This window comes from Semicossyphus pulcher, unplaced genomic scaffold (genome assembly GCF_022749685.1).
Source record: "Semicossyphus pulcher isolate SPU_LCO1_2020_fin unplaced genomic scaffold, fSemPul1.0.p SCAF_23, whole genome shotgun sequence".
Taxonomy (NCBI): domain Eukaryota; kingdom Metazoa; phylum Chordata; class Actinopteri; order Labriformes; family Labridae; genus Semicossyphus; species Semicossyphus pulcher.
The window spans coordinates 9222544-9238059 of NW_027211697.1; the positions used below are offsets into that span (position 1 = coordinate 9222544).

The 15516-nt window shown below is 40.3% G+C and overlaps 2 protein-coding genes across 2 annotated transcripts; one reads left to right on the top strand and one right to left on the bottom strand.

Annotated features, from left to right (window-relative positions):
- Window positions 1-26: 26 nt before the first annotated feature.
- Window positions 27-11375, top strand: LOC138603109 (guanine nucleotide-binding protein G(o) subunit alpha-like). The gene is made up of 10 exons (XM_069674782.1): window positions 27-65; window positions 647-782; window positions 877-968; window positions 1085-1177; window positions 1449-1609; window positions 5318-5446; window positions 8711-8840; window positions 8962-9033; window positions 9650-9737; window positions 11185-11375. Exons 1-10 carry the CDS (start codon window positions 27-29, stop codon window positions 11373-11375), a joined length of 1131 nt encoding a protein of 376 aa, XP_069530883.1.
- A 478-nt stretch (window positions 11376-11853) lies between these two features.
- LOC138603074 (neuropeptide B-like) lies at window positions 11854-13211 on the bottom strand. The gene is made up of 2 exons (XM_069674735.1): window positions 12921-13211; window positions 11854-12158 (listed from the first exon to the last, which is right to left on the bottom strand). The coding sequence occupies exons 1-2, from the start codon at window positions 13173-13175 to the stop codon at window positions 12030-12032; spliced, it is 384 nt and encodes a 127-aa protein (XP_069530836.1). The 5' UTR covers window positions 13176-13211; the 3' UTR covers window positions 11854-12029.
- Window positions 13212-15516: the final 2305 nt, after the last annotated feature.

Genomic DNA, 15516 nt, shown 5'->3' on the forward strand with positions numbered 1-15516 from the left:
ACAGCGTGCAGAGCAAAAGCAGCGCGATGTTTTGTTGTCTAAATAAGCTGCCAGTCCCACTACAGGTAATATATTAATTACATTACAATTATTTCATTTTGGTAACATCTCAACCTAAGTGTGAGAGGTGCATCTTCCTCCAATGAGTTTTAGGTCACTTAAGCTTCGCCTCTGGCTAATATGCAAGCTGCTTTATGGCCCTTCACTGTGAATTATTCACTAATTCAGTTATTGAAAGAAAGGGAAAACAAACATAACATTTTCTATTAATGGGTTACAGTTTTGTGACTATTCCTAAGCTCATGACCCACCATTATGGTAGAAAGTATCTCACTTACTCAGAATATAACATGGCATTTAAAATAGCTTTCTTATTGGCTAGTTCTAAATTATACTTATTCTTCTTATACTTCATTATAAATGTAAGTACTGAAGATATTTTCGTAGTCTAATATTTGTAAGTGAAATGTATTTATATACTGCTTTTTACACAAGTCATCATAAAGAAAAAGGAGCACAATCTGCAAAAAGCATTAGTATTTTGTTTTCAGTTTTGAATCAGTGTTTTATTAAATGTTTTTATTAGCCATATAGAAATAACTAACCAAAGTTTTCACTTCACTGTATATGTTGACTTCTTCCTTAGATCTGCATGGGAATGTGCCTCCACCAGGATATCACAGAGGAAGGTAAAAAGGCTAAACTGCAGAGCTCTAAAATAGAGCAAGATCTTTGTGAACATGCCAGGACTGAGATGAATGTGGTGAAAATCCTCCTGCTTGGTAGGTTAAACTAAATAATTATAAACGCCTGTATCTGGTTGCACTTCTGTATTGACAATTTGAAGTAAAATCAATTCTCTGGTTTGTGTGCCAGGAGCTGCAGAGAGTGGGAAGAGCACCCTGATCAAACAGATTAAGATAATCCACAGTCATGGCTTCTCCAAACAGGAGCTCGTCAGTTTCAAGGTATTGGGCAGCTGCAGAGCTAACTAAGCTTTCATTTTTCACCTCCTACAACAGCACCTGAACAAAAAAACAGCTTTCTTTTACTTGCAAAGGGTTGACTCCCATTCCCTCCGCAGCCTGCAGTGCTCGACAACATGCTGAACTCAATGAAGTTTGTCCTGCGAGGAATGGGGATGCTGAGGATTAACCTGGCTAACAAGAAAAATAAGGCGAGTAGAGATGATCAAGATTCCTGAAGAAAGCCCATGAATGTTGCTTTTCACTGCAGCCCCTCTTTATCACACTAGGTGTCAGTCTTCCTCTGTGAATGGGAGATGATTAATAGAGATTGGTGATCAATATGAGTGCAGAAGGAACTTTAATTTGATTGCATTTGTACCTTCAGTTAGCACAATCTACTTGTAGTTTTAAAGGAGGGGGAAAAAATCCCATTTACAGTAAATATACCTGTTCTGATGATATTTCTCCCATATTCTGTAGACACACGCTCGCTCTGTGCTGTCCTGCAGTCAGTGTTTGGGGGACGACCAGGAGCTGCTTCCTTTTGTGGCTCACGCTCTCTGTGCGCTTTGGTCCGACCAAGGGGTGCGAGCAGCTGCATCCAGAGGTTACGAGTTTGATCTGAATGACTCTGCGCTCTAGTGAGTACAGTGACCTTAAGTGATCTATGCCGCCCCAATTATGACTGACAGTGCAAATGTCAAGGGAAATTGCCCAGTTAGAAGTCGTGACATCACATCTTGTCAATGCTGAGGGAAGAACTTGTAGGAGGAAATGATGTGACATTTTAAAAAATGGGAGGCTTAATTAGGACCAAGTTAAAAAGCAGTGTTTGCAGATATACAGGAGGGCGGAGCAGATGAAACAGACATGATTGAGTGTCAAACTGCATTGTGTGTGACGTTTAAAGAGGCAGATAAAAATACTTTATAACTTTTCATTTAAATGTATTTTACCACAATATGTCGCACTGCAAATTATGTCCATTTAACGTGTTATGAAAGATGTTCCTGCAGTACAGCCAGTGAGTTTTCACCCTGATCTTTGTGTCAGATATTTGATATTAATGTGGGCAGAGCAGTAGCTGTCCTTCAGTAAATGCCCCTTTCAAAAGAGCCCTGTGCAGTATCATGAGATCCTAAACCACTAATCAGAATAGATCATTGTTTGAGTGTGTGTTGCATCATCAGCTGAAGTGTATATTGTTAGCTCAAGTGTGGAATATATTTTGCTAAATGGCATTATGGTACTCTTAGTTTCAAGTGTGATCAGAAAACCACCCAACACATTTTGTTATATTTAACTTTCATTTTTTTTCAAGTAATTTATAAAAATCACTTTTATGATAGTCTGAAAGCTAAGTACTTAAACATGTAGGGATAATGGAAATGGCACAGATGTAAACATTTTTACCAGTTAGTGTTTTATTATTTAAAGTTGTAATCTTTGGCGACACCTATGGCGATAAACGGTTATTGCAGGATCACATTTCCCAGATATCCAGACAGTGTTGCATGTGTGACGTCCACGGTTGGCTCCAGTTGTAACTCTTGATTTTCCTCGCTGATGGCCGCTTTCCTTTTCAGACTGTTTGCTTCATCTGAGCGTCGAGTTTGTTTCTTTTTCTTTGGATTTTCACTTATTGTTGAAGTTGTAACTGTAGTCATCGATCATTTCTTTGTTTGTTCAGCCATAGTAGATTACTGTTTACTTGCAACACTTGCAGAGAGCGGAAAAGCAGCCGCTTAGCTCCGCCTACCCTCTCTGGCAGGCCAACCTTTCATCAGTGGGCCGTAGGCTCAATCACCATTGCGTTACCTCATTCGGCAATAGATAGTGACTTAACAGACATTTATTTAAATTAGATTATTACTTTAAAGTCCTTAAAATGATACATTTTTCTAAGAAAGGCTTTACAATGAACATGAAAAAACTGTGTAGATGTCCTGCTCTCTGCAGAAACAGGGAGGAGATCTGCCCAGTAAGAACATACTGCAGTTGGCCACACTGGGGTGAGATGAAGATGTGAAAGCTTCATTATCAGAACTTGTTGGAGCTGGAGGATGATATGAAACTCGGCTAGCTCTTTTTCAGCTCTCTTTCTCACTCTGCTGGACCCCGCATTGATTTCTCCCTCCGGAAATATTGGATCAGACTGGGTCGTGACACACTTCAGCTCCCAAGGACCTAAAGGCACCTCCGACGTGTAAAATGGCTTCTCAGACATTAGCCTTGGCATGAACTGAACTATCAATGTCGCTAAAAGTACTTTGCAGTTGCAGAAGGTTAACTATTGATGTTCAACTCTAGCTTTAATAACTTGTCAATGCTGTGAGTGGAAATGATCAGGTAGTAAGTAATCAGAGCTCATGTGAAGCAGTACATTGACTACATAGAAATGTAGAATCTGTAGGCAGTGACGTGGATTTTAGTGAAAGTGTTATGGTAGTAAAAAGCAGGTGGAACGTAATGCTCTGTAATGACATCCCAGCTCCCATCAATGATTTAGCTTCTTATTAATTTCTATAAACGGACATCTGCAGCAAATCAGCTAACAATCCGTTCTAGATCTAAAATTCAACTTAAGATTTCCCAACTTCCTCGAATGCATCAGAAATTATCGATCTGACCTCCGTTCAACAAACGAGCATTTTAAAAGTAGTTTTCTTCTCCTCTTGAGGACAGACCTGACGACGCTTATGTTTTACTTTTTACGAATCTGCATCATGATGTTGAAATTTCAGCGAACTTAAGACACGTTAAAGTAAATCACTCAAAAAATCTTTTTCTGTGAACAATGCAGCACGTGGAAAAGAAAGTCTTAACTTGAAGTCGTTTATTGGTAACCGCTGGCTACACGCCCGGCTTGTTCACCGTTGTCCCCAGAGGCTATATCGTCGTCAGACTGTAGACGAATGGATCCGAGATTGGGGTTAAAACAATATTCGTGACATGTCTTATTCAAGCTAAAGCTGAAGTGGCAAACATTTCCACTCACCGGTATATTGACAAAATACATGCATTTTTTGTCGCAAAATATACAGTGACTAACAGATCTGCAGCCCATACAGTAGGTTAAAATCTTTTCTACGCTCTGTTTCGTGTCCTGCTGTTACAGCTGCACGTATGGTTTACAGGAGCTCAGATAACAATGCATGTTGGTGCATATGACGGCAGACTTGTGAGTGCACTAACGCTCCCAGAGGCTGTAAAGTCATCAAGTGATGGTGGACAGATCAAAAAATTAAACAAAATCAATGCAGCCGAATATATATCTTTTTTTAATTCCACACATTCCTCTTTCTTGTGTAAACATGCTCCCGCTTGTCCACTATACTCGCCAACGTGATCACTCTACCAACACATTCAGGTGTGTTATGTCGATAGCAGCTAATGTAGCCCGGAGCATGTAGCCTTCAGCAGAGATGAGGGGCGGGCTACATTTTACATTTTCAAACTTGTCAGACTTTTTCAGACTTCACCCCGCTCCCTCTGGAGCCACAAAAGATTCTATAAAAACTTTTTTAGCGTGTGCAGTAAAACTCTCACCTTTACTCACACATCAAAATGTGTTTACAAGTCTTTAAGTTCCACTTTAACTCCCAGAGAGGCCGAGACCAACGGCCTTTTTCCAGTTGGACCTTTTTGTTCTGTCAAATTCAAGTTAGGCCTCCAAGGTTCTGTGTGTGTACACTCTGCTGTTAACACTGAATCTCGCCAGTTAGGAAAATATGCTTCACCACAACGCACTGCCTTCACATTGACCTTAAACATTTCGCCTATTAGAAGGAGCCCTGGATACATGGGCCATGCAGTCGCACCAATTGGCCAACCAGATGAAGCCTCAGCTAGCCAGCGGCTGCCTTCCGATTGGTTGGTGTAAATAAGATGGAGACCTCGAGGTTTACTAGTTTCACGGCTGAGACAGAAAAGAGGAAGGAGGCAAATGTGGTCGATGAAGATCTTGTTGTGAAAAAGAAGAGCACTCTTTGCTACTTGGAATAACTTTGCGATTTAGGAGACGCAATGTGTTTCAAACACAGCTATTGTGTTAAACATGCCAAACAGCAGTCAGACAAAGGAACTGCTAAGCTCATATGCCCGCTATTTCTTTATTGCAGTCATATGACCGCAATATCTTATTGCACATCTCAGATTGTCTTCATATCATGCAGACCTAAATACATATAAATATCTATATTGACTTACATTTAAAAAGCTAAAACATGAACGGTCTTGGCCTGATATAAAGAGCTAGAACTGAACGTCTGACTGCTCACAGCTGACTTCCTGAAGTGTTTATAGTCTCATCAGTTGGTGATGGTGATCTCTTTCTATTCCCCCTCCAGTTTCTTTGAGAACATGAAACGAATCATCGCTCCAAAATACGTTCCCACTGAGACGGACGTTCTGAGAGTGAGAGTGAGGACCTGTGGAATCGTCGAGACACAGTTTCAGCTTAATGAAATGATCTTTCGGTAAGACGTATTAAACTGGCGGTGCTAATTCAGCAGTGGTTGCAACATGATATCGTGCTGTGCACAGATTAATACATACCGATGTAATGCTTTCAATTGGCTTAAGAAAGGTAGAAAGCCTTAATGACGTCATATCAGGCTCATTGAAAGATTACTAAAGAGTCATATTATAAATTTAATGTTACACTGTTGCCTTACTGAATATACACAGTTAATATTGAAACAATATTTAATCTTTCTTCACTTTGGAGGGACAATAGAACTCTTCCCAACTTATACTTTTACATGACCAGTCAAGCTATTGATGTGTTGTGGCACAGAGGGGTGTAAGTCCTGTTTTTATGAAACACTTCACCAGTTCTAATGAAGAAGTCCTGTTTTTATCCTGGATATTAAACAGGAATAGCAACACATATGCCAGCTGTCTGTTGTGTTGGCTCCCCTTGTCTCATGGCTTCCTCTCTGGCAGACCAAATGGCACATGGTGATGGAAAACGCATCACTCTGCACAACTGTGCCAACGACTTTTCCAGGGAATTACAAGCTGTTCATAATACTGCAAAAGCACAGACTGTCATCAGTGGGCCTTTGAATCAATCACCTTTGTGTTAACTCATTTGGCTGTAGGTGATAAACTGTTTTAAAGATATAATCGAAGACTTTCATTTAAATAAATGTTAAGTCGCTATCTATCGCCGAAGGAGGTGACACAATTGTGATTGAGCCTATGGCCCACTGATGAAAGCCTTTGCATTTGCACTGTTACAGACTGGGTGTCTGTGGCGACTTTAGCGGAATAAATCACAACTGTCGCCCAGTTAGTGACGCGTTTTCCATCACCCAGCAGTGGTTGGTCTGCCAGAGAGGGTAGGCGGAGCTAAGCGGCTGCTTTTCCGGTCTCTGTGAGTGTTGTGAGTAAACAGTAATCTACTATGGCTGAACAAACAAAGAAAAGATGGATGACTACAGATACAACTTCAACAATAAGTGAAAATCCAAAGAAAAAGAAACAAATTCGATGCTCAGATGAAGGCAAACAGTCTAAAAAGGAAAGCGACCGCCAGTGAGGAAAATCAAGAGTTAGAACCGTAACAAAGGCAGCAAACCGTGGACGTCTGGCTATCTGGGACGTACTGTATGTGTCCACAATTGCGCCACAAGGTGCCACCAAATAAAACAAAACTGAGAACTTCTAGATTATCACTTTTAATACTTTATCAGACTTGTGTTCGGGATTTGTCGTTAGTTTTAAAAGGATTTGACAGCTAGGTGCACTGTAGCGCTGTGCTTTTATGTATTGCTGTATCATGTTCTTCCATGTTGAACCAGCATTTGCGCAAAGATGCAGATGTGTGTCAAAAGCATGAGGGTGACATTTGGATGTCAATGTGACAAGCTAGCTGTCTGAGGAGGCACAGCATGTAACAAAGAGTTTGTTTAATTTTAGTTGTTAAAAATGTACTTTTTGTTCCCTGATGACTGTTCTGCAGTTTTTCCCCTCTGTGGGATCAATTTGGATTTCAAGTAATTGACCTAATTTATTATTTTTAATACGCCTGACTAACTGTTGGCTTCAGTAAGTTGATTTTCATGGAGTTGTTGTACCTACTGCTGTCTTAGAAAGCTGCTTGTTGAGACTCACCACCAACACTTTAAAGATCTCTGACCAAAGCATCGGTCTGAGCTGAGGGAGGCAGCCACCAGGGCCTGACTCAGCCATGAAATATTGATGGCTTCACTGCACAAACTTATTCAAGGAATAATAACACGAATGTTGAGGAGGCATAGCTATGAAACACTGAAACTCAGACCTCCTTTCCCCCCCCTTTTTTAACGTATCTTCAGAGTAAGAAACCATTCATGATGATGCTCCCTGTGCCCTCTGCCTGCGCTGTGACGGCATTCAGTGTGTGTCATTACAAGAAACCGAACCTGTACAGGCCAGAACTAAATGAATATTGCATGTACTGTAGCTTCTTTATGGTTAGAGTTGCATCAACATGCTTCACTTTAGAAAATACGATAGAATACTCAGATTGTTAAATATTGAACAGAGATCTTTTCAGAAGCAAATGCTATCTTGCACTATAGAAAATATAAGGTTTTATTAAGGTTCTCATGTGTTGTAATTTCCCAGATGCACAGACAATAGTAGGGTACACCTTTTTGCTTTTAAAAAACATCTAAAAATTACAAATTGTTCAATAACTTGTAGAGGAAGTCGCTCTCATCCTTGTTGCTGGTTCCAGTAAATGGCTACATTTAAAAACATTTCCTCAGAGCTCGCAGGTTGTGTCACTTCACAGGTCGGGTCTTGCTTTTCCTCTTATTCTGAAAAGAAGTCTGCTTGCTCTCATGAGTGGTGCTTTTCTCTTTCTCTACTGCTGTCAAACTCCACGGTTAATGCTTATTGTCCTCCAGCTTGTTAAAACTGCCTCCTGACCCGGGGGAGAAACGCCTCATTGCCTTTGACATGAGTACTGCAATCATGCACCTGCAGACTGTCTGGCCAGGATTGGAACTCATTACCTGTGTCACCAAGACCCTGAGCTACACTTAGTGCCACATGCTATTTTGAAATGGATTGCCCCTATATTGGAAATGGGTTTGAGGTTTTCATCACTTTCCTAATATCAACTTTAGTGCCATAATTGCTCATGAATATGACAGCTTATCCATGGATTGTTAAAGTAACAATTGATAGATTTTCTGTTCAATCAGTGTCAAGTCGCCATCTGTCAGTGAATAAGTTAACATAATGGCAATCTCAGATCCCATCGGCTATAGTCTGACGATGATATAGCCTCTGGGGACAATGGTGAACATGCTGGGCATGTAGCCGGCGGTTAGCGATAAAGACTTCCGTTTCCACGGTCAAATACTCAATCGCCTCTGCCGTCACTTAGGCGTAGCTCTTGGATTAGATTATGATTCGACTTTTCCAGAATCTAGTGGCATGAATAATCTATTTATCAGGGTAAATGATTATTTAACTGGCATACATTTTTGTGGGTATATCATATCTACAACCATTGATGAAATTCCTGTGAAGATTATTTGGATAGTTTGGCACACATGAACTCTGCAGTAAACAAACAGCATGTGGTGATGCATAGATTAGAGGAATTTCAGCTTTATAACATTGTGAAGATCATAAACAATTAATCACATTTTTCCCACTTGTACTTATTCTTGATGTGATCAAATGTAAACAAGTTACTGGCTGAATAAAGCATTACTGGATTTCATTGTGCTTGTTTACAGGCTGTATGACGTCGGAGGCCAGCGGAGCGACAGGAGGAAGTGGCTCAGCTGCTTCGACTGCATCCAGGCAGTGTTGTTTGTCGTAGCCCTGAGCAGCTATGACATGACGCTGCTGGGGGGCTCTTCAGAGGTACAATAAAAAGACTACTTCATTTAAAATCACATAATGAGTGGAAGGCTTTTTGCTGCATTCAGAGCAGACATGAACAGTTGTATCTCCTACGTTAACTCCTCATTCTTTCCCTCTTTAGAATCCACTGCAGGAAAGCATTGAACTCTTTCAATCCATATGCACTAACACAGTCTTCAGTAGTATATCACTGGTAAGTTTATGTGCATTTATTTTAGTTGACTTTTTTATCTTATTAATGTGCTTAGAAAACAATAGGATATCATTTTAGAGTGTGTTTACGGCTTGTTAATTTGTGCCAAGCACACCGTGGATGTGATTTCACGTGTAAGTGAGATTTTATTGACATGCAGGTGGTTTTAGTTGTTAGTTGACTGTGAGCACTGTTTAACACGGTAACTAGTTTACTGCACTTAACTTCAGAACTCTAATCTAATTAAGAGTTCTGCAATTCATAAGGGGTCTCTAAAAAGTGTCCATGATACACTAAGTTTGTACATTATGTCTTTATGGACTGACTCACGAACTAGCCTGGTGATGCAAAGTCTCCATCCATGAGTCACTGCAGAGCAGATACTTGCTGCATGGTTCCCTTGTGGGTGGAGAGGTACACTATGTATGCATTACAAAGGATGTAAGGATGCTCTTTGTTTACGCACGGCAATATGAAGATACGATTTTACCCTTGAGGCTGACGCTCTCCTCCCACATTTCCTGCTCTATCCACTGTCATTAAATAAAGGGACAAAGGCCCAAAAAAATAACCTTAAAAAAATGTAATTCTGGTGTTATCTCTCCCTCTTCTACAGATTCTGCTTATGAACAAAACAGACCTTTTCCGGGAGAAGATCCTCCACTCTGGAAGACACTTGAGATTTTACATTTCAAGTTATAAAGGTTTGTTGGAGAGGAGTGACTTTTTACCCCTTTCAGTGTTCCTGTGTGAATGTGATATTGTTTGTAATTTGGTTTGCTTGAGTATGGGAAACTATAGCATTCTGATTTGGGGGAACAAAGGTTGTTCAAATGCTTAATTAAACAATCTCTCTTTACAGATTCTACATGAAAGTGTAGAATCTGTCAGCAGGGGGGTGGATTTTAAGATCGGAAAGTATTCTGGTTTCCATTTGTGCTACGCTTATAGTCTGAGTAATAGCGACCAATCGCGTATCAGCAGGCTGCGGCGTATGTAGGACTCCACAGTCCGTGTGGAGAGCAAAAGCAGGCGGAACGTATCAGCACCCATCATTAGTTATCGGACAACGATCTAGCTTCTTATTCATCTCTATAAACAAACATCTGCATGCTAACAGCTAAAATTCAATTGGAGATAAATTTCCTTGACGCTGTGTCACAAAAGCTGTTCAGCGTTTAGATTTCCCAACTTCCTCGAATGCATCAGAAATGATCGATCCGACCTCCGTTCAACAAACAAGCATTTTAAAAGTCGTTCTTCTCCTCTTGAGGACAGACCTGACAAAGCTTCATTTTAACTTTTTACTGAGCTGCATCATGACGTTATTTCGGTAAAGGTAAGACCTGTTAATTAAAGTAAATAACGATTTCTTTTCGCGTTCACACCGCTGAAGTAAGCCAGAGTGCAGCCTCTGTGTGACTTACTATTTACAGTGAAATTCACCAGAAACGGATGAACGGGTGCTCCTCCGGGGGATTTAATGAGCCATGAAATGACGCAGTTTATTTTACTGACATATCTAGAGGGGGGGAATTTCACTTCACTTTTGATCTGAACACACCGTCGCTTCTCAAGTTACTCAGTGGACTGTAAACAATGCAGGAAGTCTTGGCTGACTGCCGGCTAAGTCGGACACGCCTGACATGTTCACAGTTGTCCCCAGAGGCTACAGTATATCCTCGTCAGACTATAGCCAATGGGTACTGAGATTGATCAAGGATGATTCAGTTCAATCGTATTTAGATAGCTTAAATAAAGGCCAAAAAAAAGTTTGCCAGTTCTTGCTTGCTGATTGTTTGCATGCATTGCTCTTTATTGTTTTGCACAATAGGTCACTGCATACCTCCTGTCCGTTGGGTAATCAAGATTCTTGGATTCAGTCCACTGTATCCAAGAATCAGATCTGACTGAACATGGTCACACATATTTGAGACTCTTTCACAGATACTGTAGCAACTGTCATGTTTTATTCGTGTATTGAGAAGAAAAACATATGTACAGATTCCCATGGGAAGCCGGTTCTGTTTTATCAATATTTAATGGCTAAGACTCGGTGACGTTAGGACTATAGTTCAGTCGACTCCTCACATTACTGAACTCAGTCGGACGTCTCTAGAATTGTAATTTTTCCTCCTTTGTTCCACGTAGGAGCAGATGGTGACGTGGATGCTGCAGCCCACCACATCACTGCCATGTTCTCATCGTGTAACGCTTGTCCTGACAAACCCGTGTACCACCACTTCACCACTGCCACAGACACCAGCAACACACAGGTGGTCTTCCACATGGTCTTAGAGCAGATCATCCACGAGAACCTGGAAGCTGTCGAGCTGCTTTAAGTTTGTTTTATTCATTCATTCTGAACTTTTAATTTAATCACAGTTGTTGTCTTGTTTTCTATTTTAAAATAACTGATTTATATATTGAGCTGCTTTCTCTCCAATTTATTTTAAAGCATTTTAAAATAAAATATTTATTGATAATTGTTTCTGTTTATTATCTTTTTTTTTAAAGAAATCCAGTTAAAACTAAACGTGTGTTCATGTTCAACGTGCGAATGTAGTTTATTAGTGAGATTTTTATACATGTGTGGTGTAACTAAAAGTTGCACCACTTATGAGTGGAAGTTTCCTGGTTTAAATCTTGTGTCGACGCCTTTAGTGCTTTCGCAAAATGCTGCTCAAGCACGGGCTTATGAAATTCAAATTACAGCAAGTGACTTGTCTGAAGTGTAAAAGGAAAAAACAAAAAAACTTTATGCGTTGAGTAATTACAACAAAGGACTGCAATATGATTCATTTATTAATGGAACTCAGACCAAATAACTTATACAGTTTAAAAACATGTGATCATAGAATCAAGTACAGCAGTGAAACTGTAAATCAAAATAAGCACACGTTTCATCTTCTGCAACACCAGTGTTAAACCTGACAAATATACAGTCTTTACATGTCACTCCTTTGAGAAGAAGGGTTTATCATCTGCCACGCTGCTCAGTTTTCTGCACAGTCCGAGGAGTCCAGAGAGAGGAAGACTTCTGCTTTGCACTTAAATGAACCCTTGATTTCCTGGAGGAGTTCGCAGCTCTGCAGGTTTGGTGTAATGTCTTTGATGCAAATAGGCTGTTGGGAGAGAAACAGACAAATAATGTGACAGAGGTTTCTTAGACTATTCTTAAAAGTTCTTTATTGTCTGCCATGTCAGTATGACATAATGTACTGCACTACATTTCAGGAGAGAAAACTGCACCTCGTACTTTACTACCTTTATGACACTTCTGGTTTGCATATTAAAATATGAATAAAAACATTTATATAATGGGATTGATATATACTGATTTGACTGCACTAAAGTAAACACATTTTGCTTGATGTATGTTAAATATGTGTTTCTGCATTAATAGTAATCCCTTAATAAAATGCATAATATTGGCTGCATAAGGAACAATTCTGATGTAGGTCAGACTTGAGATTAAATGGATTTTGTTGCAGCTACTTAAGCTGAGCATTTTAAAACTTTATACAGTTTAAAAGAATCCAAATACCATAAGTAGTGTCATAAAACCGTCTTTCTATGCAATGCCGAGTAATACTGTTAATTTCAGCTGACTAGATATCTCCTACCTGGCCGAGGTGACCCTGAGTCCACGAGAGAGGATGTCTGGTTAGTAGAGAATAAATATATACAAATATGTTGGTCTTGTAAAGCTATAAAGAAGGTTTTCACTCAAGGAGAGAATAAGAGTACTCTAAACTATAGGCTACATTCGAATACGAGGATAATACACGCTATATCTCGTGCGCAAGGCTACAAGTCGCCACGCGTAATGCGTAATGGCAAACCCATCCAAACCAAAATTCCTTGTAAAATCAAAAACTACTGACCATCGTCTTCAGCATGAAACTCTGAGTTAATTCAGGAAACACGCTGTTGGTCGCAGCCTCTCCGCTGTCTGACGGCTCCCGCTCGGCTCTCCGGACGTACGGTGACCTCCGGATACCGGACAGCAAGCCGGACGCTCTGCCCACCGAGTAGTAGCTTGGACCGGCCACCTGCTTGTACCATGCCTCAGCAGGACTGGAAGCGACCAGCACGGAGATGATCACGATGGGGAACAAGAGTTTAGTGGACACCTCCATGTCGAGCACTGAAGCTGGGTCCTAACTTGGCGTGACTGGTGGTCCTCACTGTCAGCGCGCGCTGCTTGTACCCTCGCTGTGTGAGTCTACTTATAGGGACCCCGTGATCATCCTCACTATTTCGTCAATGTGTGTGGATGATTCACACGCGTCTCAGAAAAGTTCAGCTCTCTCTGTACGCTTTGTATGAAGTATATGTTTATGGATGCACGATATTGGATCCGATATGCCGATATTCCCAACCCTTTTTTGTTGATGGCATATTTCGATAGGCAGAACATCAAGTCTCCCCTGTAGTTGAATTGATATCATGCCTGCTCTTATTGTAGTGGCCCACTGGCAGATGCAGAAATAACATAAAACGGTGTTTTTTAAAATGTACACATTCACTGGCCAGTATGAGAAAACTACTTAAACTTAGGTTATGTACAATGTGCCATATTTATTTGTATCTAAAATTTTCCTTCAAATAAAACTGTAATATTCATTCAACTTAGGCTTGGATGATGCTCTCCCTGAGACAATCCTGACCATAGCCACAACTAGGGCAAATTTTACCGATTGCAAAGAACAAATACATAAAACTACATCTGTCCAAAAGGATCATGTGAAACTAAGTGCATTGTAGAACAGCGATTAAAGCCAACTGAAATAACATAGAAATAGTGTACTCTTTTTTTTGCAGTGTTGAATAAATGAGAGCCATACCGCAGACATCTTGCACCCATCTTGCACCCATCTTCACTCTTGACGGAAGAGTTAATGTCGTAGCATTACATCACGCCTTTTTAGGAAATCATCGAGCATTTAGGCATAATCTGCAGATATAACGTGCTGATAATATTGTGCATCCCTATTTATCATGAATATTTAGGATTAAACGTTGAACTTAAAGGTATTAAATCTAAATAATAAATAAATAAGTGTTCATGCTCAGATTTTGACAGGAAAATGATATGAAGACCATAAATGAATAAACGTTTTCAGATATTAAAAGACATTTATAGAATAAAAAGTTAACAGAATATAGCATGTGATACTACCTGCATGTTGCAGTGTTGAGAGGGAGTGCTCCTATCCTTTTGTTCACTCCTTTAAATTATTTTAAACAATGATTCCTGAGCTGATCACCAGTTAAACTTTCAATATGAAACATTTGAACCTGAAAGCTCAAATTATTCAGACTAAAACATTGTGACATTGGCCATTTTTTCAGCACCAACTGCACGACAGAAACAAAATGCTTTCACACTTAATTCAACTGTAACCGCGCTAACTGGCACTGCGCTAAGACCACAACAAAGCACCACCACACTGCCTTACATATACACAGGGTACAGGCTTTTCTCTAAACAAGGGCTGGTTTTCCGCCTGTTCAAGTAGAAGCGGTGTGTGGAAATGATGCACTAGTGTAAGTGACCTATTTTGCAGACTGAGAGCTTTGTTTGGGCCAATCAAGGCCCTTTTTTATTACAGGAAGCTTGTATGTAGATTAAGGGGCGATAAGGAAGAGAAAATACTCATTTACTGTTGAAGTCGATAACAATCAACCTGCAGAGCTTTTTACGAGAAGGCTTCCCAAACTTGGTTGTACCAGCGAGCATGAGCACTGAACACAGAAACCTGACATGGATTCTACTGCTGCTGTTTCTGGCTGGTAAGCACAACACATTCATCTCATTTCATGTTTTATTAGAGTGATCGTATGCATGAATCTGTCTCTTTCAGGTGTTCTTTGCAATACGTGGAATGTGGAATATAAGCAGCAGCATATCTGTGCAGTGAAAGGCTCGTCTGCGGTCGTTTCATGTTCATTTTACTCTCCTGAAGGCAAGAGCGTGAAGAGAGTCATGTGGGGCCATGGGAAGTCTCAACGTTTCATTTCTAGCAGTAATCCGAGGAAAGCCACCTCAAGGTTCCAGTACATTGGTGACAGACTTCAAAATTGTTCTTTGAAAATACACCAAGTGGAGCATAATGATGCAGGAAACTACACTGTCCGATTTTTTACTGCCTTTGACGCAATCAAAGGCATACGGCCTAGAAAAAGGAGCCCGACACTAAAGGTTGTTGGTAAGTATTGTACTTTATTAAAATCTTTTACTTCATCTTTTGGCTCTAGTTTGAAACTAACGTTCTTCGCTTTTCTAGATTTGAACATTTCGGTGTCAAAACCAGAAGACAACACAACAACAAAGGAAGGCGACTCTGTTAGTCTGAGCTGCATTAATGGCTGTGATGGCGGTCACTCTTCATCTGCTTTCACCTGGTTCAGAAACGGAGAACTCTTAAATGAAGGACCTGTTCTTTATTTGAGCAACATGTCCATCACCACCTCGGG